The sequence below is a fragment of the Cetorhinus maximus genome, chromosome 15, assembly GCF_964194155.1.
Source record: "Cetorhinus maximus chromosome 15, sCetMax3.hap1.1, whole genome shotgun sequence".
NCBI classification, from domain to species: domain Eukaryota; kingdom Metazoa; phylum Chordata; class Chondrichthyes; order Lamniformes; family Cetorhinidae; genus Cetorhinus; species Cetorhinus maximus.
Window position 1 is genome coordinate 31,387,342 of NC_135893.1, and position 25,376 is coordinate 31,412,717.

General features: G+C 41.2%; 1 protein-coding gene across 1 annotated transcript in view; it reads left to right on the top strand.

Annotated features, from left to right (window-relative positions):
• exosc10 (exosome component 10) overlaps positions 1–25,376 on the top strand; it is a 59,615-nt gene that overhangs the window by 21,981 nt on the left and 12,258 nt on the right. The window contains exons 11-18 of the mRNA XM_078558214.1: positions 6,646–6,802; positions 8,329–8,477; positions 9,398–9,448; positions 10,929–11,040; positions 17,581–17,631; positions 17,898–17,958; positions 20,422–20,519; positions 21,890–21,985. Of these exons, the coding sequence (XP_078414340.1) occupies positions 6,646–6,802; positions 8,329–8,477; positions 9,398–9,448; positions 10,929–11,040; positions 17,581–17,631; positions 17,898–17,958; positions 20,422–20,519; positions 21,890–21,985 (775 nt within the window). The remainder of the gene's footprint in view (positions 1–6,645; positions 6,803–8,328; positions 8,478–9,397; positions 9,449–10,928; positions 11,041–17,580; positions 17,632–17,897; positions 17,959–20,421; positions 20,520–21,889; positions 21,986–25,376) is intronic.

Below are 25,376 nucleotides of genomic sequence, written 5' to 3' on the forward strand. Positions count from 1 at the left end.
GACAGAACAATGTCAATGGTTTAGCAAATAGACAGTACAATGTCAATGGTTTAGCAAATAGTACAATGCCAATGGTTTAACAAATAGACAGTGATAATTGGTTACATATCCTGGGCAATGCACACACACAATAGTTTTTTTCTCTTAGATTTTGCCACCGTATCTGACATCCGGAGCCCCTTAGTCTGGGAAGCTACCCCTGTCCCTTTGACTTGTTAATTTATGTGCTGGCTGTGTGACTGTTTGGGGACAGTCTACAGTAAATTACATTATACATGTATTTTAAGTTTATTTCTCTCACAAATATAGTTGTATTTTATTTATTTCACAATTGTACGTGTATTTTATTTCATTCATAATTACACACGTATTTTATTCCTCCACAGTCCCTCCTTGCTAATCTTTTCTTTTAGATTAACACCAGTGAGAAATAATATCTTCATCATCATACGGGGGTTCATACTGGCGGGGTAAACTTTCTCTCCCCACCAGTGGGCTTCGCTGGGGCCAATGCGCATCATTTGGGGAATGATTGGGGCACCCCCTAATCCAGACACTATTGATAATCTGGGAGCAGCAAATCCGTAAAGTAACACACGCACAGCATCCTATGATACATGCCACCACTATCCCAATTAAAAAGTATAGCAACCAACTTCCCCAACCGGAAAACCAACCTAGTATCGTAGACCACGGAGAATCTTTTTTATAAAAATCGCTCGAACTTTCCCCAACCTTCTTTATTTCTTGTACCTTGTCCATGACATGCTTTCCCAAGTCAGTGATATTTTCAGAGACATCGGGGACATAAGTGCAGCACTCTGAGCCTATCATAGCACAAGTGCCACCTTTTTCAGCTAGAAGGAAGTCAAGGGCCATCCTGTTTTGTAATACGGTTAGGCGTAATGCTATCATTTCAGTGGTGCTGGCTGAGATCTGCTTCTGTGTTTTAATCAGAGCATCAGCCGTTGAATTAGCGACTTTTTCAAGCGCAGCTGCCAGGTTGATAATTTCACGTGAATTACGAGCCGATCCATAAGGGGGCAAAGCAATCATCCAGAATCGTTCAGATTCCGAGATGCCACGGCGACGTAGGCGCCGATGTGGGTGCATATCTGATTTACCTATATGGCGAAGATAGGGATTTAAGTATGCTAGGTACCAACAGCCACTCCAGGTGGGAGTGGTTTTGTTCTTTTCCGAATTTCCTACAGACATGTTAGAGAAAAAGGACAGCTGAGGCATCCCAGGCAACCAGGGGTAAGCTTTATCTCCACAAACCCAATGTGTACCATTAAGAGGGTCTGGTGGATGTTCAGCACCGGTGGACTTTCGGACAGATAGGCCAAAGATGTATGATACTGCAGTATGACAGGAGCTTCGTCCCAGATCATAAGTGCTCAGTGTAAGACTGGAACATCAACAGGTGGCGTTTACCGGCTCTAGTGGGGATCTAATTCTAATCCCATGTTCTGTATAGTTCCACCCATTGGCAGGTGGAGAGCGACGGAACCAACCCCTAAACATATTGTGCTGCGGTGTTACAATATCATAAGTTTGAACGTCAGCACACTCAGTGTCATCTAGAGGAACAGCATGCCAATTACTCGTCTCTCCCCCATGTTGGGGAGTCTGGGCGCATATCCAACAGGCACCCTGTCCTACCTCTCTAGCATAGGTGCGGCATAGAGACAAAAAGTGTTGGGAATCCTTTGGGTACCCCCCCTCAAAATATAGCAAAAAGACAGAATATAGCAAAAGGCAGTATCCAATACATAATGCAAATTAGTTCACTGATAATGACGGTTATCAGACTGCCGGATAATGTTTTTTACAACGAGTGGCGTGGACCCAATCTTCCTTCCCTTTAATCTTCAGGGCCGTTCGAGTTGTTAGCAGCACAAGGTCGGGTCCTTTCCACCCTCTCATGCAATTCAGCTGCTGTGTTGCATAGAGGAAAATGAGTACAAATCCAACCTTTAGTCCGATTAACTTGCGAGGCTACAGCCTGCATTCGTTGAACCGCAGAATTGGTATTCCATGCCCCCGCAAGGACCACGCAGGACAGGGTCCAAATCAGAGTCAGCATTCCGACAGCTCAGTTAAAGTTCTTACACAAGCACTTCCGTCCGAGGTCAGCGTCCGCTTGATGTGCAATGCGTGGATCCACAAGGGCGTCCTTCAACCTTTACGGCCATAAGGGTGGTAAGCAGGACTTGGAAAGGCCCTTCCCATCGAGGTTCCAAACAGTTCTTTCTCCTGAAGGTCTTTACTAGGTCTAGGTCCCCGGGCTGGTATTGATGGCAGTCTTCAATGGTGGGCTTTTTCTGAGCTTCTACTATCTGTATATGCAAGCTCTTGAGATAGTTAGGGTGAGAGCGCATAGTCATGAGCACCAAGGGTAGAGCTTCAGGCCCTTTCAAACTGGTTTCTTCACATAATTTAGCTAGTTTGTTTTTCAGAATACCATTTTGTCTTTCCACCGCCCCAGTAGACTGGGGGTGGTACAACGGAGCGAACCAGTCTCTGCCTAACACCTCTTTACGCACATAGATATAGCAAAAGGTTCGTGACAGAAACTTTGGGCAATTACAATAGTTTCAAATGGTTTCAGAAGATAGCGATCAGTGTTAATGGTTTAACAATTAGACAGGACAATGTCAATGGTTTAGCAAGTAGACAGTACAATGTCAATGGTTTAGCAAATAGACAGTACAGTGTCAATGGTTTAGCAAATAGACAGTGATAATTGGTTACATATCCTGGGCAATGCACACACGCAATAGTTTTTTTCTTCTTAGATTTTGCCACCGTATCTGACATCCGGAGCCCCTTAGTCTGGGAAGCTAGCACTGGCCCTTTGATTTGTTAATTTATGTGCTGGTTGCGTGACTGTTTGGGGACAGTCTACAGTAAATTACATTATACATGTATTTTAAGTTTATTTCTCTCACAAATACAGGTGTATTTTATTTATTTCACAATTGTACGTGTATTTTATTTCATTCATAATTACACACGTATTTTATTCCTCCACACTCCAACAACCACAACCATCTTCCTTTGTGCTAGGTATGATTCCAACCAGTGGAAAGTTTTCCCCCGATTCCCATTGACTCCAGTTTTGTGAGGGCTCCTTGATTCCACACTCAATCAAATGCTGCATTGATGTCAAGTGCAGTCACTCTCACCTCATTACTTCCTCAAAGAACTCCACTAAATTAGTCAAACATGATACCCCTTTCTCAAAACCATGTTGTCTGCCTGATTGCATTGAGATTTTCTAAGTGCCCCGCTGTAACCTCCTTAATGATAGATTCCAGCAATTCCCCTATGACAGATGTTAAGCTAACTGGCCTATAGTTTCCTGCTTTCTGTTTCCCTCCTTTCTTGAATAGAGGAATCACATTTGCTACTTTCCAATCTGCTGGAACCTTTCCAGAATCTAGGAAGTTTTGGCAAATTAAAACCAATGCATCTACTATCTCAGCAGCCACTTCTTTTAAGACTCTCGGATGACTTCCATCAGGACTTGGGGACTTATCGGCTTTTAGTTCTAATAATTTTCTTCGTACCTTTTGCATGGTGATTGTGATTGCTTTAAATTCTCCCTCCCTTCCATTTCCTGATTCATAATTATTTCTGGGATATTATTTCTATCTTCTACAGTGAAGACAGAGACAAAATATCTGTTCAATTCATCCACCTTTTCCTTATTTTCCATTATTAATTCCCCATTCTCACTCTTTAGAGGACTGACACTCACTTCACTTACAATTTTCCTTTTAGAATACCTGTAGAAACTCTTACTGTTTTTATATTTCTACTTAGCATCTTCTTGTAATAATTTCTCCATCCTTATTGATCTTTTGATCATTCTTTGCTGTTCTTTATATTCTGTCCAATCTTCTGACCTGCCACCTGTCTTTGTGGAATTATACGCTTTTTCATTCAGTTTGATACTATCTTTAACTTCCTCAGTTATCCATGGATGGTGCACCCTTCCCTTAGAGCCTTTCTTTCTAACTGGAGTGTATATTTTCTGAGTATTCTGAAATGGTTCTTTAAATGCCTGCCACTGCATCTCTATTGACCTCCCCCTTATCCTAATTTCCCAGTTCACTTTAACCACACTATCTTCATGTCCTCATAATTGGCCTTATTTAAGTTTAAAACACTAGTCTCAGATGCACTCTTCTCTCCCTCAAATTGAATGTGCAATTTAATCATATTATGATCACTGCTACATAGGGATGCCTCTCAGTAAGAGGTCATTAATTAATCCTGTCTCATTGCACTTTACGAGATCTAATATAGCCTACTCTCTGTTTGGTGCTAGGACGTGCTGCTCTGAGAAACTATCCTGAAAACACTCCATGAACTCATCATCCAGACTACCTTTGCAAATCTGATTCGTCCAATCTATATGTAGATTAAAATCACTCTTGATTATCGCTATACCTTTCTCACAAGCCCCCATTATTTCTTCCTGTATACCCCATCCTACAGTGTGGTTACTGTTAGGGGGCCTATAAACCACTCCCACAAGTGACTTCTTACTTTTACCATTTCTCATCTCTGCCCAAAGTGATTCTACATCTTGATCTCCAGAACTAAGATAATCTCTTTTTATTGTACCAACGTTATAAGTTTTTTAATGCGTCTGAGCCAAAGCTCCTCAAGCCGCAGACTGCAGACATATTTACCTTGGATTATACCAGCACCCAGGAGCGCTCGTACCCTGCAGTCGTAATACATAACCTGCCCTGCCATCTTTATTATGTTAATTAATTCATTTTTCTTAATTTATAATTAATAAACCCTGCCACTTCCAAAGACCTTCACTACTGCTAGTAAACCTTACTACATCTAACAAAACCTTACAGTTACTATTACATGAGTTTTGGAGATAAACAAGGAAAATATTTGCCAACCAATCATTTATCAGTTTTCCTTTGATGTCACACTTGATTTCTCAGAACACAGCCACTACACTCTGGAGCCACACACTGGACTGGATTGATTAGCTCTCCTAGGTGCTGCTGACTGCCTCCAGGCCTGCTTTTTGTCCGCTGTTCTAAGTGCTACTGACCACATCCAGATCCTCTTTTCGTCCACTTAACCTAGTGCTGTTGACTGCCTCCAAGTTCCCTTTTTGCCTGCTCTTCTAGGTGCTGCTGACTGGCCCTCCTTTCACGCACTCTCCTAGGTGGCGGTTGCTGTTGTTACGACTAGGATGGGAGGAGTGCACACTACTCTGTGGGCCGTACCATTAATTTAAATGTTTAATTTTCTCACCAAAATGGCCAATTGTGTACCTATACCTCTAATGCCCAGAAGAAAAGTGACTCTGACCAGGCTTCTTTCAAAAAGCTCACAATGATTAATTTATTTTAAAACAAAATTTCTTTTAACTAGTTGTGAGTCCTGGTTAACACGCAATTGTAATCAGGAAGTATAACTATCTATCTCTTCCTAAAGAATTTCCCCAGCACACAGCCAGACCCACACGCAGACAAACAAAGGACAAACAGATAAAGTTTCTCTGCGGAGATGGGCTTTGGAGGATGGGCGTTATAAAATAAAGGATGAAGCCTGTAGGGTCTCGATGCTGTCGACCTGGGGTTCTCTTGGTGCTGTCGACTTGGATGCCTGGACGTTCTCACCTCTGGTCTCAGCTTTGCAGGCCCAAATACATACTGGTCACACTCAGATGAGGGTTCTCTGGCTACAGGTTGATAGCCACACACAATTTTAGGCAAGGTAGAGACAGGGAGCTAGTCAAGGTAGCCTTCTTTCCTCAGCTTGCTCTCTAACAAGACTGCCTTCCAAACAAGCAGGTTCACAATTTAAGATTTTTTCCTCTGCTGTGTGGTTGCCTTTTTGTCTCCCAGCTTTTAATTAATTGAAGTACTTTGCAGCTCAACAAACAACTCCTTCTCAAGTACTATATAAGTCAGGTGATTTCTTGGAAGAGGCTTGCTTGTTGACAGTTCCAAGGTAAATTTATGACCTTTTAAGAAAAATCCCAGATTAGCATCCAGATCATGCCATGACCTTCCATTTTGGGAAAGAAAAGCTCAATCTTTAGAGAGATGATTCTAACACTGCCTCCAGGCTCTCTTTTTGCCCACTCTTCATTAACGTAACACATAGAAATAACGCTGGCCTTCATCCATCAGAAGCTAGGATTTTTGTATGTTGGTGCATGTGTTTTTCTGGATTTTCCCCGTAGCCGTGTATTTTAATGGAATTAACTATTAACATTTTTCTTCAACTAATTGCTGCAGCCCGATTTTGCTAATTTAGTTTGGAGTACTGATGTAGTTGCAGCTGATGGGTTGTATGAAATCTCAACTGTTGCCCACAGGTAAACTGTTTCAGTGGATTACTGGATTTTCATCATCAATAGTTTGTTTTTTCCCCACTGTTCCTGCCCACCTGAGCTTGAGCGCACTGAAGTCAGCTGTTTTCCCTCATTTGCCTCGTTACCATTAAGGTTTGCTGCCTCAGCATAAGAATAGCAATCAAACATGGGACCTTCACAATCGGCGTGCACCACAAAGTACAACAACCCATTTAGCTATTGGGGTGCTTAGAGATGTTTGTTTTTGTTTTACAGCTTTCTAACTTCTCCATTTACAGACCATTGCCTAATGAGATGTTGCATTACGCTCAAGAAGACACCCACTACTTGCTGTACATTTATGACAAGATGAAGAACCAATTATGGGAACAGGGGAATGAACAAGCAAATCTCGTTCAAATGGTGTGTCAGAAGAGCAGAGATATCTGTCTTAAGGTAGGTTAAAACTGGCTAAATGAAAGGGATGTCCCTTCATGCCATTTTAGAAGCACATGAAAAAAATCTGAATTAATAGAAATTCAGGGAGAAAAAAATTCTGTTTGCAAAAGGTGCCTATGAGGCACTGTACTTCAGAGTAATTAGTTGTATATTAATCACTTTGGGACATTCACGTGCATGTTATTATGTGTTTTTACCAGTCTTTCTTTTGGTGCATTTCATGCAAATAGAACACACAGCCACTGTGTACATCTTAAGAATTCTTTCTCTGATTAGATTTCTTTACAGATTTCAACATTCCATAATATTAAATAATAATTTGAATGGTGAGATAATTGTTTGGTCAGATTAATCTAAAATTCTATGGCACATGGAGGGGTCCTCTTTACAAGAACATGAATAAGTAACTCAAATTAAAGACACTATTTCATACACTAAGTTTCATAATATCACACACTGGGGATAGGTTCACACCCTTTCAGGTTTTCCCAGTATGAATTTGCACATTCTGCATTCATGTTGGAGCGGTTTGTATCCCATTAAACTACGTTCATGTTGCTGTCCCAGTCCAGTTAGATAATCATGTGTAATTTTGACCTCTTAGCTTGTGAGTAAGTTTTGAATAAAACCAGTCCTGTATAATTTGGATTCATTTGTTCTGAATTCACTCTGTCTATGCTGTACAAGGTTTTAAATGGTGGATTAATGCCACTGCCCATGAACTGCTGCACATGTGATCCTGGGGGGGTACTGACATCCCCACACACCTGCTCAAAATATTTTGGGTTAATGGTGTTTTATTACTTCACCATTGAAAACAATGCACTGCTCCATTCTCCTTGTGTGTTGATGGTAGGAATTTATTTCTGGGTACTGTCATGGTGAAGATAGTTTCTCTGGTAAATATCCGATATGGGTGTTCCTGATCTGAGGTGGAGCAATGAGTATTGGCATGTTATTTTACTTTTTAGAGGCAGCACAGGCAAAGCTAGCCCTGTTCAAGTCCAAGGCCCATGCAGGTGCTTCTCAGCTTTCCCTTTCTCCCTATAAGAGGTATTGGCTTTTGCTCCGCAGTTCTCATGATGGCATGGTTGATATCACTGCCTCAGTTTGAAAACTGGTCGATGTAAACCCCGGCTCACCTCTCTGTTTTATACACTGGCCCTCCAGTGCACAGAACCACCACTCCTGCTCCTGCAGGACTGAGATTTTGTAGGAGAAACCTTGGATTTTGACCATTTGAACTCATCCTTCACTAAACAGAGGGAGTAGTGAGTTAAACTAAGCAAGTATTTACTACATCTGAAGCATTTATTATATAAAACTACAGCCTCTTTTTGTAAAAAGTGGAATCTTGCACTTAAAACTCTGTGACCATAAGTGCCTTCAAGGATATTCCCGATTACTACAAACAATTGAACTTGTGTATTTGGATGTTTTGGGTGTATTACTGCATGGCTTCCATTTTGGAAACTGTAAACATGGCATAAAATAGTATTTTCATAATCTTTTGTTAATTGCAGAAATACTACAAGCCAATTTTCACAGAAGAATCCTACCTAGAGTTGTATAGGAAGCAAAAAAAGCAACTTAACACACAGCAGCTTACAGCATTCAGACTGCTTTATGCCTGGCGGGACAAGATTTCACGACTCGAGGACGAAAGCACAGGGTATAATTACATTGCTTAAGGAACCTGAAGGAAAATACCCCTTGGGGCTATTGCCATTAGTGCAGATATTGATGCACAGTATTAACCACAATCTATTACTGCAAGAAGTATGAGCCACCCCTAACAGTTAGTGTTTTGTAGCTTTCGTGTATCTTGCATGTAACAAAAACATTTAGTTGTATTTTGCAGATCTTGTACATTAGGCGTAAAAGCTGATGCAAAATCATTAATAGCTCAGCATAACCAAACAAAGATTATTACAGTTACAAATCTCTATGTTCTGTGGATGCTTCCTATTTGTCTTGACACTTCTAAAATGCTACCTGCGTTCCGTTTCCTTGGGTGCTTAATCCTTGGTCAGGTTCGTACAAAGGGCATCAATTGGACTTGCTTGTGTACAAGGGAGATCGCTTCTTGCTGGCACTGACACTGACACTATCTCCTACCCCCCCAAACCCCGCTTCCCTGCCTGAATTTGGCCTTGTTGATGGTCACAGCCTGTCTAGTGATGGAACTGTACTGTGTCCCTTGCATATGCTTTTAACATGATTTTTGCAGCGTCCGCTATATGTATGAGAATCCGTGAGTGTCCCGTGTTCTGGCTTTCATTAGTGGGGAGCTACAGGTAGTATTGCCCTCTCAATTTAAAACAAAATAGAAAACCAGAACTGCTCATTGTGTCAATCATTCATATTCGAAATCAAGTTTTAAAATGCTGCTCTCAGTTCTCATCGAGTTCTGTGATCACTGCAACCTGTTGCTCCTGATTCCCCAACTGTTCCTCAGTTCCAAGAGTTTGAAATAAATTAGTCTGATTGCTTCACTTGTATTGTACTTCATGTAAAAAGTCTTCAGAGAAGCTGGCAGAAATAACTATTTAAAATATAAGCTGACTTAAATTTTATATTATTTTTTAACAGGTATGTGCTACCCAACCACATGATGATCAAAATAGCAGAGGAGCTGCCAAAGTAAGTTATTCCCCCACTGTAATAATATTGGAGTGTGGCAACAAAAAGCATACCACATTTCACATGAGAATGAGCTGCATACTTGTCTGAGGTCAGTTTCAGTTTGGGCACAAATTACCACAGGCGATGCATGTTAAAGCATTCAATTCTCTTGTCATCTGACTCGGCAAAGTTGCTTTTATATTGGGTTGAGTATCTTCCCGGCACTGTTGATTCCTGGTGTGTGTTAACTCCTACAGCCAAAATGCAGAAAGATCAGTTTGTCTTGCAAGGTCTTCCTGGTGGCCAGCCCTAACAAATCCAACACGTTTATTTGAAATGCAGCCAGCTCCTAAAATGCTGGTTTTGCTTCTCAGTAGCCAGTGGTTTTAGAGTGGATCTCATGCAGTATAAATGCAGTATCACATGCCTAAACGTATGTAATAAACATGGACTTTTAGTAAAGTTGTGAAAACAACCAACACAATTTTATGCATTCAGTAACAACTTGAATACCTTTTTCATCTTCATTCCTATTTAATTTTCCTTGTCACTGCAAATTGGCTTCAGATGTATGTTGTGTAAAGTTTGCAGTATAAGTTAGGAGTTAAATTGAGAAAACAGAGTTTAAACTTGAATGAGTATTTAAATAGAAGAAAAGAAAAATTTGTATTTACATAAAGGTCTTTCAAGACCACCAAGTATCCCAAAACGCTTTACAGCCAATGAAGTACTTATCAAGTGTAGTCAGTGTGGTAATGTAGGAAGTACAGCAGCCAATTTACACACATAAAAAAGCCTACTAACAGCAATATTATAATGACCGGCTGATCTGCTTTTTCTGATAATTAAGAGATAAATATTGGCCAATATTTATTTATGAGAGCGCCTCGGTTTAACATCTCATCTAAAAGAGGGCACTTCTGACAGTGCAGCATACCCTCAGAACTGCACTGGAATGTTGGCCTTGATTTTTGTGCTCAAGTCCTGGATTGGGACTTGATTCCACAACATTCTGACTCAGATGAGAGTGCCACCAAATGCTTTTAACCAACCAGTCAGAGAGAGCTTCTTTGCATTGGGATACAGACCTGACAGTGTTAATCTAGGCTGCCAGTTGTGCATTACGCTCTAGTTAGGTCTATGGTAGATGTAAGGGTTGAAATGAGATTGTTCTGTATCTAATGAAAGTTTACTGTACTCCTCACTCTATTCAGTTTTGATAAAGTTTCCATCACAATATTTTATGTTTGGGACGTTTGTGGGGGTGAGTAGTCTTCCACTGCAGCATTTAAAATAAACAATCAGTTAAAAACTTGCATTTAGGTACTACTTTTCACGACCACTGGTCTCAAAGTGCTTTACAGCCAATGAAGTATCTTTGAAGTGTAGTCACTGTTGTAATGTGGTGTTCCAATCATTGTGATGTACTAATTCACAGAATTCTTCCAGTCCAAGTAGTTACTGCTTTCTTCCTTTCTTTCCCCCACCCCACCCATAGAGAGCCTCAGGGTATCATAGCTTGCTGCAACCCCATTCCTCCACTGGTTCGCCAACAGATCAATGAGCTGCACCTCCTGGTCCAGCAGGCACGTGATATGCCTCTTCTCAAGGTAATGGCCTAATTTTTGACTCCTCCCAATATATGGAATAATAAATTTTGATAAAGAACAGATTGTGGATACTGGACAAGTAGCTAAAAAGTTAGCAAGTTATTGCATGCGGTAACCTTGGAACCTGTGGCCAAAGTTCCCATTTGCATTGGTGAATCCTGAAGTGGGCTATATACATAGATCTGAGCCATACGGATAATTGTGAGCTTTATACTTAGCAACAACTGCTGATTACCACCATGTTTTGTCTTAGCATATGCATATGTGCATAGAGAGCCAATTATTTAAATTGTTTATTTTGAATGCCACATTATTTAGACCACAGTGGAGTTTGAAATGGTTACTCTGACCTCAGATATGTTATGGCTATATTGTTTGCAATAGACTATGTTGTGTAACAGAGATGGGCTGACATAAGCAGGATGAGGAGAAAGCAATAAAAAGAGGAACTATGGGTGGAATGATTGTTGAACAATCTGATATATCATCTGAGTCCAATGTTAGAGCATTGAAGAGCTAAAAAAACACTTTTTAAAAAAAAACAAAGGGCATACAACCAGCTAATCAGTGAGAGGCAAAAGGAAAATGGCAGGGATGGAAAACCGAGAATACCTGAAGATCAGGTTTGGAATTAAAATGTTTAGGGATTTAAACAGAAGATGCTGACAAAGTACAGTGGGTCCACTAACTCCAGTAAAAGACTGGACAACAGAGAAGGTGAAGCCACTCCCATCAGCACATGATCTAACAATGGCTCTCCCTCCATACAACCCATTCCTCTATCTCTCATGATAATTCAAATAGTGGACCCTACTAGTGCCTCCAGCTACTTGGGGTTAATGAGTGTTGCTCATATCCTGTATTTAGTGGCCCCTGTATCCAACCTCCCTTTCCAAACTTATTTAACCTCTCCACAGAGTCCTTGAATGTGTTGTCACCTCCCAATCCGCACCCATCTTACCTCCAGTTCCCTCCAATTAGCTTTCTACCCTGACCTCACTATTGAAAGGGCCTTTATCAAAATCACAAATTACAATCTACTATTCAAGAAAGGAGGGAGAGAGAAAGCAGGGAACTACCGGCTAACCTGACACCGTCGTCGGGGAAAAATACCGAAACCTTTTATTAAGAAAGTCATAACAATGGGGACTTGAAAATCAGAGCCTGATCAGACAAAACAAACATGGTTTTACAAAAGGGAAATCGTGTTTCACAATTTATTAGAGCTTTTTGAGAATGTAACTAGCAGGGTAGACAAAAGGGAACTAGTAGATGTATTTTTGGATTTCCGAAAGGTATTTGATAAAGTGCCACACAAACAGTTAATAGGCAAGATAAGGGCTCATGGAGTTGGGTATGGAGAATTGCTTAACAGACAGGAAGCAGAGAGTAGGGATAACTGGGATATTTTTGCATTGGCAGGCTGTAACTAATGGAGTGCTTAAGGGAAGTGTGCTGGGGCCTCAGCTATTTACAATCTATATTGAAGTCTTAGATGAAGAGACTCAAAGTAATGCATTAATTTTGCTGACAATACAATATTAGGTGGGAATGTAAGCTCTGAGGACACAAAGAAGCTGAAAAGAGATATAGACAGGTTAAGTGAATGGACAACAAGAGGACTGATGGAGTTTAAAGTGGGGAAGTGTGAGGTTATTCAGTTTGATAAGAATAACCAAACAATATTTGTTAAAAGTTGTGAAGCTTTTAAATGTTGATGTTCAGAGAAACTTGGGAGTATTCATACAAGGGACACAAAATTACCATGCATGGTACCATAGCCAGCCTGCTCATCCACCTTGTACACCATGCTTTCATCCACACAAGTTGTGAGCACTTCAAACCTGTTTGACAATTGCAAAGTAACATCTCAAGATAATTGCAAAATCTGAGGCTCCTCCATTACCATCTGCTCGGTCCTTTTGCCTGCCTCGCTCATGGTCACATCCTCCTATCCCTCATTGCAGACCAAAACAGGTGTCCCTATTCTAAGAGGTGTGACCGTTTTCTGGAACAAAGTATCCAGGTATTTCTTGCCCTCCTTTATGTTGCGCAGTGTCTGCAGTTTGGCTTCCAGATCAAGAATCCTGATCTGGAATTCCCCTAGCTGCTTACATTTTCTGCAGACGTGTTTGCCCTGGATAGCATTAGCGTCCAATAGCTCCCACATTCCACAGTTGCAACATAACACCATTGTAACTTAGTTATTTAGTTAGCTTAATTTAATTACTTTCTTAATTAGCTTGGAGTAATTCCTATGTATGTTTCAATTTACTGTGCTTAATAAATTCCAGTACCACTAACAACTCAAAGTTACACGTTCCTTAACTACTCAGGTATGTGTTTTAGGTGTTTAAAATTAAAATAAAATAATTAAATTAAACTTTTCGTTCTATTTTATTTATAGACGAGTTAACTCCTGTACCCTAAGCTGGCTATTAACACACTGCCCCTAACACTAAGCACTTACCAGCCAATCAACTTGCAAAAGTGCCAAAGCTATTTTAAACCCTAGGAACAGAATGAACCTTAACCAATTACTAGATACTCACCAAACAGCTAGCTTCTTTTCCACTCTTTGTTTTCTTGTGCCGTTTTCAATCTCCCGACTGCCTCTCCACTCGTGCTGTTTACAGACTGCCAACTACCTCACCACTTGCACTGCTTTCAATCTCTCGACTGTCTCTCCACTTGTGGTGTTTTCAGATTGCCTATCCCAGAGGGTTGTGGATGTTCCACCATTGAGTATATTTAAAACTAAGATCAATACACTTTCTGATCTCTTGGAATTAAGGGATATGGGGACGTGGGCAGAGGGCTTGAGGTAGAAAATCAAAAATGATTGTATTGAATGGCAGAACAGGCTCAAGGAGCCATATAATCTACTCCTGCTCCTGTTTCTTATGTTCTTATCCAATGTGACTATGACTGTGATAAGCTTTCCCCCCTCATCCTTCTCAGCCATTCTGCCGCCTTTGATATCATTGACCACATCATTCTCCTCTAACACCTCCTTCGTCCAGCTGGATGGGACTGCTTTCACATGGTTCCATTCCTGTCATAGCCAGAGAATCACCAACAGTGGCTTCTGCTCCTGCTAATGAACCATTACCTCTGCAGCCCCCCAAGAATTTATCTTCGGCCACCTTCTATTTCTCATCTATTTACATGCTTCCCCTCAATGCACTAGAGAGAGTGCAGAGGAAATTTACCAGGATGTTGCCTGGGCTGGAGAGTTTTAGTTATGAGGAGAGATTGGATAGACTGGAGTTATTTTCCCTGGAGCAGAGGAGATTGAGGGGGTCATGATTGAGGTGTATAAAATTATGAGGGGCATAGATAGGCTAGACAGGGAGGAACTTTTCCCCTTGGTGGAGGGATCAGTAACCAGGTGGCATAGATTTAAGGTAAGGGGCAGGAGGTTTAGAGGGGATGTCAGGAAGACCGGCATGGACACAATGGGCCGAAGGGCCTTTTTCTGTGCTGTAGACCTCTATGACATCACAGGAAGAATTTTCCCGTCGGCGTGCGGGGGTGGGGCCCGCTCGCCGATGCGTAAAATGACGCGCAGTGACGTCGGGTGGGCATTCTGACGTCGCCGCGTGTCATTTAGATTGTCAGTTCGGTGAGCGCACAGCCATGTCAGCTGCGTGCCCGCCGAACTGTCAAAGGCCTATTAAAGTCAGGCGGCCTTCGCATTTTTCATGAAACCTCATCCACGGGCAGGATGAGGTTTCATGAAGGGTTCATTAATTAAATAACATTTTTTGAAAAAATTAATGGACATGTCCCAGCTCATGTGACAGTTTCACACAAGGGGACATGTCCTTAAAAAAAAATTTTTAACCTTAATTACATTTTTCACAACTTCAGCTAATCTCCCTGAGGCACTTCCATGCCTCAGGGAGCTTTCTGTGTTCTTTCGTGTGCATGCACGAAAGAGTGCAGGCCCCGACTCAGCGAATCCCGCCCCCTGCTCACACAGGCCTTAATTGGCCCGCCCACGTAAAATGGCTGCGCGCTCCCGATTGGGGGCGCTGATCAGGTTCGCGCTCGCTCTTGCACAACCCCCCTCAACGGGGGGAAAATTCAGCCCCATCTGAAAATACAACACCAGGTTCCACATGTACATTACCAACACCCAGCTCCACCGCATCTGATTTGTCACGCTGCTTGGTCAACACCTAGTCCTGGGTGAACTCAAATTTTCTCCAACTGTATATTGGAATAACCGAAACCAATATCTTCTGTCCCCAACACAAACTCTGTTCATTTCCAATCAAGTGTCATCCCTCTCCCTGGTCACAGTCTGAGGCTTAACAAGATCATTCAGAACCTTCGCATCCTATTTAAGCTTCTGACCCCATATCTACTCCATCACCAAGACCACCGGTTTCCACCCTTCCTGAGCTCATCTGCTGCTGAAACCCTTATCCTGGCATTCTTAGCTCCTAAAATCAACTATTCCAAATGCTCTCCTAGCCAGCATCAAATCTTGCATCCTCTGTCAAAACTCTGCTGTTCATAACCTAACTTGTACCTAGCTGTGGTCACCCATCACACCTATGCTCGCCGACCTACAATGACTTCCAGTTAAGCAACTCGTTGATTTTTAAAATTCTCATTGTTGGTTTGAAATCCCTTCAGGGAATCGCCCCTCCCGATCTCTATATAGTCCTACGGCCCTCCAAGATCTCTGTGCTCCTCCAGTCTGGCTGCTTGAGCATGACCAATTACTGCACTGTTGATGACCATGCCTTCCTTCTGTTGCCCAGGTCTTTAGCTCTGGAATTCTCTTCCTAAACCCCTCTGCTTGCCTCCCTCCCTCCCTCCAGCAGTTCAAGAAGGCCGCTTACCACCACCTTCTCGAGGGCAATTAGGGATGAGCAGTAAATGCTGGCCTAGCCAGTGACACAAACATCTCGTGAAAGAATAAAAAAAGTTTGCAGGTATCCTAGGATTTAGTAACCTGCCAGTGTCACAAGTGATCTAACTGATAGTAGTAGCTCAATATCAAACTCAACATAAACTAACTTGAAGTTGCTTCCAGCAGAAGTGTATGTATCGGGGTTTGGTGTAGACCATGCAAACCTAACTTTGGTGTTCATGGGTATGGCAGTTCTTTGATTCACTGGATTTGCATAATACTGTGCTAGTCATCAAATGCATTTTTAAAAATTTCTTCTTCCCTACACCCATGTTTTTCTTTACATCAGATGTGTATCCGTTGCACTACTGTGCATTAATAAGTGATAACACGCCTTCTCCTCCTTCCCAGAAACATGATAGGGTCCCCCTTGTCCTCACTTATCACCCCACCAGCCTCCGCATTCAAAGGATCATCCTCCGCCATTTCCGCCAACTCCAGCATGATGCCACCACCAAACACATCTTCCCTTCACCCCCCCTGACGGCATTCCGTAGGGATCGTTCCCTCTGGGACACCCTGGTCCACTCCTCCATCACCCCCTACTCCTCAACCCCCACCTATGGCACCTCCCCATGCCCACGCAGAAGATGCAACACCTGCCCCTTCACTTCCTCTCTCCTCACCGTCCAAGGGCCCAAACACTCCTTTCAAGTGAAGCAGCATTTCACTTGCATTTCCCCTAACGTAGTCTCCTGCATTCGTTGCTCCCAATGCGGTCTCCTCCAAATTGGAGAGACCAAACGCAAACTGGGCGACCGCTTTGCAGAACACCTGCGGTCTGTCCGCAAGAAAGACCCAAACCTCCCTGTCGCTTGCCATTTTAACACTCCACCCTGTTCTCTTGCCCACATGTCTGTCCTTGGCTTGCTGCATTGTTCCAGTGAAGCCCAACGCAAACTGGAGGAACAGCACCTCATCTTCCGACTAGGCACTTTACAGCCTTCCGGACTGAATATTGAATTCAACAACTTTAGATCTTAAACTCCCCCTCTCCCCATCCCCACCCCGTTTCTCCCCCCCGCCCCTTTTTTTCAATAATTTATATAGATTCTTCTTTTCCCACCTATTTCCATTATTTTTAAATCTAAAACTAAAACTTTGTCAGTCTTTCCACCCCACCCCCACTAGAGCTGTACCTTGAGTGTCCTGTCTTCCATTCTTAATTAGCACTTTTCTTAAACAATATCACCACCTTCAACACCTCTTTGATCCTTTTGTCTGTGACATCTTTTGATTATCTGCTCCTATCACTGCTTGCTTAACTCCACAATCACCACACCCTCAACTTCTCTCTCCCCCCGCCCCCCCATTTAAACCAGCTTATATTTCACCTTTCTCCTAACTATGCTTCAGTTCTGCCGAAGGGTCATGAAGACTCGAAACGTTAACTGATTTCTTCTCCACCGATGCTGCCAGACCTGCTGAGTTTTTCCAGGTAATTCTGTTTTTGTTTTGGATTTCCAGCATCCGCAGTAGCTTTTAGCTTTTTGTTTTTATAACATGCTTTAATCTGATTGCCCTGAGTGCGATGGAAATTCCTTTGACTTAACCACAATGTACAGTAAGAAACAGAGACAAATGCTCTTAGTTGCTAATGTTTTATTCTCCAGACAGAATCAACGCCATTGCAACAGAAGAAAGGCCCTTTACTAAAGGCAGAGGTAAGTACTTAACCCTAATTGATCTATGGTTAGCATTTTACATTGTTCATTATAACAATATGTGATGTCATATATATGATATATGCTTGCTGTTTAAAGAGCTAGTATCATTTGTTGCCTTAGAAGATGAAATATTGTCTTTTCTTGAAGTATCTGTAGCCATAATACTTTTTAAGTTTAATTTAATAAGCAATGTGTTGCTTGATAGCAAATCAATATAAATTCCTGTTAAACAGGGAGACATCACTATAATTCTGTTTTTTCAGAAAACTGAGAATGTGCTCTTTGGACCTCATGATAGCTCCCACCTGTCAGGCAATGGCTCAGGTAGGCTGAGAGTTGTGGGCTTTTAAAAAAATTTCTCACTGCTTCTGCTGGCATTGGTATATTCAGTTCCCCTGGTGACTGTAGTCTGTCAGGATGGATGGATAAACCAGGGAAACCACATCGGCTCCAAACCATTTACAGCAACGTGTGTATTGTTCGTCCAGACAAACTAATGATGTGTCCTCCCCACTCTGGATTTGCCATTGTTCCTCCATGATTCAGCTCATTGGTTCACCCTCCCTTCCCCCTCTGCTTTCCAGTCCTCCCTGATGCTTCCTGACTTTCGATTCTTACTTGTCCCAGACTCAATAACAAAGCTCCACACCTTGCTTCACAGATTTTTCTACATACAAAAATTACAAGCATATAAAGTCTGCATGGATAAGTCCACTTTGTACAAATGTCTCAAAATGCTTCAAATGTTTTCTTCTGAGAACCTACTTGCTAAAAGATTTAAATTACTAAGAACATTTATTGATAGAATTTAATCACTTTTGCCCTCTGCCCATCCAAAAGACCATTTGGTCTGAGGGTTGAAGCAATATAAGAAAACTTAAGTGTCAATAATTCACTCAGCTATGACCGCTTCACAAATTAAGCTGTACAGAATTAGCTCTTCAGCCTAAGGGCACAAGAGACTGTATTGGAACGAAGAGGCACTGACTGTAATGGCGGTGCAACTGGATCATTCCAGGTATCCGTTTTAAAGTCATGTTATGGGATTAAAATCTTCAAAATTAGAAGCAATATTGGTTTCCAAAGGATTTGTACTTCAACCAGTAATGATTGCAGTACATTCCAGAAAAAACCTGCTATGTTCGAATCACCTAAAGTAAGCAAGAGTTGAGAAGCTGAGTTCAGTTCCTGATTTTGGTTTTTGCCTTTTGCTATATTGAATTATGTCATACCATTTCAATGGACAGAATTTTCTACAATGTCCTCATTTAACGGGGTTATCTTTCTCTGGTTAGATATATTTGCATAAAATTTGTTTATAAGTTTTAATCCATTTATTTTAAATGCATGAGTGTGTTATAAGAGTGCAAAAAGAAATTTGCATAGGTGTCACCCATGGCTTATTGACAGTGCATTAGCCTCTTCGTTGGCTGTAAAGCACTTTGGGACTCTCTGAAATTGTGAAAGGTGCTATGCAAATGCAAATCTGTCTTTCTATGTATAATATGTGCACAATAATTACTGCACGTACACAGGCCATTTGGCAGAATTTTACAGGTAAATATTAGCCATTGCACAACCAGAGGAAATTAAATCTCTCCCACCATTCTGAAGCTTCTGGGCCTTACTATTGATTCTTTTTTCACATTGCAATATATAGAATAGTCATATTAACCTATATCGGTTTATTAAGTCGAAGAGTACTGACAAGTAAGAGTGTTAATAGCAGTCACCATACATCAGATATGGTGAAATTCTTTATAAATTGCTTCAGTGCAATGCTGTTGAACTGGTAAAATAATCTCTTTGGAATAGTATTTAAATATTTGTAGTGGTGGTTCTCTATTCCACAATAATATGTTACCTTATTCATCAGCAAGTCTCTTGCATTTCTTTTTGTAGTGTACCTGCTTGTATTGCAAAGGCATTAAACCTAGATCTTGAAATTATGCCATAGGGTATGAAAGTATGATTACTCTAATTCATTTGAAATTGCCATCCACTGTTTTAGTGTATGAGTTAATCTCATTTAAAGTGCCTCCACCAAGATACTGGAAAGAGGAATTTTAAATAGATACCTTCAGCATTAACATGATTGCATTTCATGCTGTAATTTTGTGATCTTGGTGTTACTTTAAGCCACTTAGTATCACCCCGGGAACACACAGAATTAGAAACTACTGATTTCGGGAATAAACACTTAACTCCTGGTTGAACATTAAGTTAGATTCAAATTTAAGAATAATGTAATTGAATGTTGCTCCACAGCTTATTTGCAAATGAACCATTAGAATTTGGCATTACCATCTGAAATTGCTGCTGTATTTCAGGAGCAGACTACAGGAGGGAAATGTACCTGAGGCTCTGTGGCTGCTGGCCAAGGCGTGTGGCTTTCATATGACCCATTTATTGATTTTACCAGCTCTGCAAGGTGCTGAAGCAGTTGAGCAGCTGAACTGTTTCTCGACCAATTACTGCCATTCTGAGCCAGCTTCAAGGAGGTGCTTGGCTCTGGCTTGTGCCTTCCTTACGGCAACTGAGTCCCAAGGTTAGACATTCAGCAGCAGTTGCGCAGTAAACCTGCACATCTTCCACCAATATCTCCCACCCTCCTCTATGCCCCACACCCACCCATTCTAGGACGCCATTTTCATTCTTTTAAAAGAGAACTTTTTGCTGTGAAATATATCACAACACTCTCTTAGGTAAAAGATGATGGTTCTTCTCCACAATATGTGCAATACAAGTTGAGAAAATAAACAATATGCCTTATACTTTTTATTTTAGTACCACTGATCCAAACCAGTAAACTGTTCCCTGAACTGGAGGATGACAGTGTGACCTTGACACTCACTTCTGCCAAAGCAATTATTACCATATTTGACGTAAGTGCTACGGTTAGTATAAACTCCACCAATTATTGGTGCATACTGTGCAGTATTTGCTGCACCTTTTAATGATTTCAATTCCTGATTTTAAACAACCAGTTTGTGTATGGTTTTGGTGGACCTCAACAAAACTGCTGAGTGAGAGATGAGTTTTTTTTTAACCAAATCCTGAGAAATGCATTCTTGTAGTTAGCTTAACTGTAAAACCGTACATTGTCCCAAAATAATGAGATGACCCACAGCAGTGAACAGCTTCAGAGATGGTTGAATCAAAAAAGAGAATAGAGGCTACTCGTATCTATTAAGTCTTGATAATCTAAGTGAATTTCTTAATATTTTTATCCAAGTTCCACCCTTGCACTCTTGTGAAGGTGCTGACCAGGTGCTGGGAAATGGTTTTAAGAGTACCAGAATTCCACCTGTACCTCATACAAAAGGCCATTCCCTACTTGTGAGCGTAGACATACTAACATATGAATTAGGAGTAAGAGTGGAGCCATTCGGCCTCTTGAACCTGCTCTGTCATTCAATAAGATCATGGCTAACCTGATTGTGGCCTCAATTCCACTTTTCCACCTACCTCTGGGAGTCGAAGGGTATTGGGGGTAGGCGGGAGAGTGGTGTTGAGGCCACAATCAAACATTGAGCAATAGTCAGTGACAAGATAGTCAGCTACAAATAGTTTCAGAGCTGACCTCGATCTTGTTGTCATTCAATATCTGCATTGACATTCGTTTTCCAGTTGGGTGATGAGAAAATGTTCAGGAGGAGGAACCTTGACTCTCTTCTCTTAGTTAGGGGATGCCATGTGCCACCAACAACACGCCTATTACTACCCCAGCTGAAATGTGCTAGCTTGGCATTCCTGGTGTGGGTGACACAATTCCACACAGGATGGCGTTTTTACCAACTGAGCCAAGATACTTTTCTGAAAGAGGCCTTAAATTGTTACAATAATGTTCTCCCTTTCTCTCCTCACTCCTACCCACTACAATTGAGAACAAGAAATTGCTAATAGCTACATAAAAATCACAAATATATACATCTCACTTTGTGTGTTATGGATGCATGGACCAGCTAGGGCTTAATTTCTAATATTTAGCTTGACTTTATCTGGAGTATAATCTGGTGACGCCATGTAGTTGGGCAGTACAGTCATGTCACATCTTTAACCAGGTGGTCCCAGCCTCGCTGCACTACAGATAGTCATAGCATTGATCATGGTTAGAGTGCTAACTATTTAGACAATGGCAGGGATATCAATAAGACATTTCTTTTTAAAGAAGCCATCTGGTAACATGTACAACGTTTTCTCCATGTGCTACATTAGTGTAGATTAAGTGATTTTTTTCCCCCTCCCCTCACAGGATCCTGCTACAAATGAAAAGGAACATGAAACAGTGACAACAGCACAACAAAAAGCAAGAGCCATTTTAGAATCATTTGAAAACCCTTTCAGAATGGTAAGCTGCAATACAGAATTTTGTATGTTCAAAAATGGTTATGTATTTTTTCATAAGAATATATGAAGAAGTACTGAATGGGAACAGTTCATCAACACCCCCCCTCCCTCCCCACCCACTTCCTTCTACAGGTGTTAGCTTGGTTTGTTCAGTAGACACTCATCTCCAGATATGAAGGGTATAGTTTCAAGTCCCATGAGGATATTAATAGTATAGCCTAACACTCCCAATGCATTGCTGAGGAAATGCCACATTGTTGAAGGTGCCATCATTCAGATGAGATGTTAAATGATATGACTACACAAGATGGAGGAGTAACCAGATCGAGGTGTTTAGAACATTAAAAGGATTCAGTGAGGTAGATATAGAGAAACTATTTTCTCTGATAAAGTAATCAAGACCAGGTGGATATGATCTGAAAATTAGAGCCAGACCATTTAGGCAGGTAATAAAGAAGCCCTTTTTTACACTCAGAATAACGGAAATTTGTATGTCTCCACACCAGATGGTTGTGGATGGTGAAGGACAGTTGGAATTTTCAAGACTGAGATAGATCTTTGTTGGGTAAAGGCATCAGGAGTGTAGAAACATGGTTAGTAAATGATGTGGAGATACAGAACCCTATGATCTAATTGTATCGTAGAGCAGGATGGAGAGACTGAATGAACAGGTCCCCTCTATTTTGTCAATCTCATTGCATTATTCAAATTTTCTTCAGGGTCTCCTGGCTAACATGCCTTTCCTACACCAAACTAACTGGGAAATGGCACAGTCATTCATCCTATTTTTTGAATGTTGCTGGCCTACATAACATACTGCATTGTGTGAATCCTTTTAGGACATTCAGTTTATGCAGGGGAGACGGTGGCATAGTGGTATTGTCACTGGACTTGTAACCCAGAGGTCCAGGCTAATGCTCTGAGCAAACAGCAGCTGGTGAAATTTGAACTAAATTGTTATTTATGGAACGTATGCCTCATCTCAGTAATGGTGACCATGAAAAACTCACTTGGTTCACTAACGCCCTTTAGGGAAGGAAATGTACCATCCTTACCTTGTCTGGCCTAAATGTGACTCCAGACGCATAGCAATGTGGCTCGAACTGCCCTCTGAAATGGCCTAGCAAGCCACTCAGTTCAAGGGCAATTACTGATGGGCAACAAATGTTGGCTTTGTGATGTCCACATCCATGGCCAGGATTTTTCATTGGTTGGGTGGGCTCAACTGCCTGACCGTCGCCCGCGATCGGCTCTGTGCCACCATTTTATGTGGGCGGCCCTTAAGTGGCTTGCCCAGTGTAATATGCAAGTGGTAGCGCTGAGCACTACCTGTGCGGGAGGGAGAGTCGGCTCTGGTGCTCTTTCGTGCATGCACGCTTCAATCTCCCTGAGGCACAGAGCTGCCTCAGGGAGATGAAGCACTTTTTAAAAAAAATAAAATAAAAACAATAAAAATTTAATGAAACATGTCCTATCTCATGCGACTGTGTCACATGACATGGGACATGTTTTTATTTTTCAGAAAATATTTTTATATAATCGTTACTAGTTTTAGGAAACGTCATCCCGCTCATGGATGAGGTTTCCTGAAAAATATAAAGGCCGCTTGGCCTTTTCACCTGCCCGCCCACTGTTAGGTTAGACGAGCAGCATAACATTCATGTTAATTACCTTTAATGGCCTTAATAGGTCTATCAATTATCGGCGGGCACATAGCTGACTCCGGCCCATGTCCGCTGAACGAAATATCGCAAGACAGCACGATGACGTTATCGCGTGTCATTTTATTTTCCGGCGGTCGGGCCCGCCCCCGCATGCAGAATGGAAAATTCTGCCCCATGAAAGAATAAATTATGTAGTGAGGTGCAAAATGCTAATTTTTTTCTTTTATAGATTGTATAATCTACTGCACCATGTATTTAATCTCCTGAGGGAGACTTTGCTATCAGTTTGTAGAGTCCAGCCTTGTTTCTAATTTACCCATTATCTTTTTGAATGGATTAATTCAGAATTTCCAAACTCCAGACACCAGCCATCAAAGCCCCTGGGGCTAGAGCTTTGAAAAGGACAATTTTTGGTGCTTTTGCTTCATAAATTCTCAATCAGAATACCAAGATCTGTTATTGTGAGCATATTGTGAGATACATGCAGATTATTAGGAACCAGAATTTAATTTGACATGGCTACCATGGTTCTATGGTGTACACCTGTGCAGTTCGTAGAAGTGTTGATGTAAGAACAATATGTTAGATAGTAATAGTATGTAATCCTTGTTACTTTTGATGAATATTGGCTCATGCTGCTTTAAGGTAGCACCAAGGCAATAAAAATGGGTCCTAGCAGCCAGATCAGCATTGCTGGAGGTAAGTCACTCACATTCCTCACCACAGGTGGTGTGATTGGGGAGAAAGTATTTGGATCGCTAATCTCAAAACATTACAAAAGACAAAGGCCAGAGACAGTAAAGTCTCCACATTATTCATTCTACATAAATATTGTGTATAAAATGTACAGGAATAGTTAAATCAGGTCAGAAAGTAAGATAGCAATGGGCTACCAGCGCCACACTGTGCTGAAACAACTGTAAAACAGGTCTCGCTCGTCTATGCCCATTCATCATAGAAATAAAGGCTGATGCAAATATTTGAGGCAGAAATAATCCCAATTCACTCATTACTTGTGCAAATACTAAAACTCTCAAAACTTTCTCCAGCTTATGACCCGTATTACAGCTGTTACCTTATCTAATGGGTTTAACTAAATTTGAAGAAATGTACTTGTTGTTTACATGTAATAAAAATGAACGGCTGATTACAGTTTCGGTGAAGTGTTTTCGACTTTAATGGAAGATCCATTAACAGTAATGATGTATGTTTGTAACCGTGCCTTTTGAGAGATGCAGAAAAAATAGGTCTGGATAATAAGTTCTGCAGGAGCCACTGTGTCACTTTTAACTTGCTATAATTAGCTTTCTACTATTAAATGAATCTCATTGTATTTTGTTGGGTAATAAAGGTTTATTAAATTTATTTTTATTGGGGTCTCCTTTAGTTAGATTTCCTTGGATCCCAATCTGTTAGTGCTGTGATCATTTTAGCAGTATATCTGATGGTAAATGCTTTGGAAAGTATTACGACTTTCTGAGAAAATCTGATTGGAGGAATTGTCAAGCTTTTTGTACAATGCTGTTAACGTGTAGCTACTAAAATAAATCTTAAGGTGTCAGCTATGGCTCAGCTGGTATCGCTGTGAGTCAGAAGATTGTGGGTTCAATTCCCACTCCAGGACTTTTTGCGTTCTTTGAAAGATATTTTTGTTCTGCAATTTTCAAAAATTCTTCAATAAGACTGGAGGAAGGTATAAGGTGGAATTCGCCATGGGTCCGTATTAGG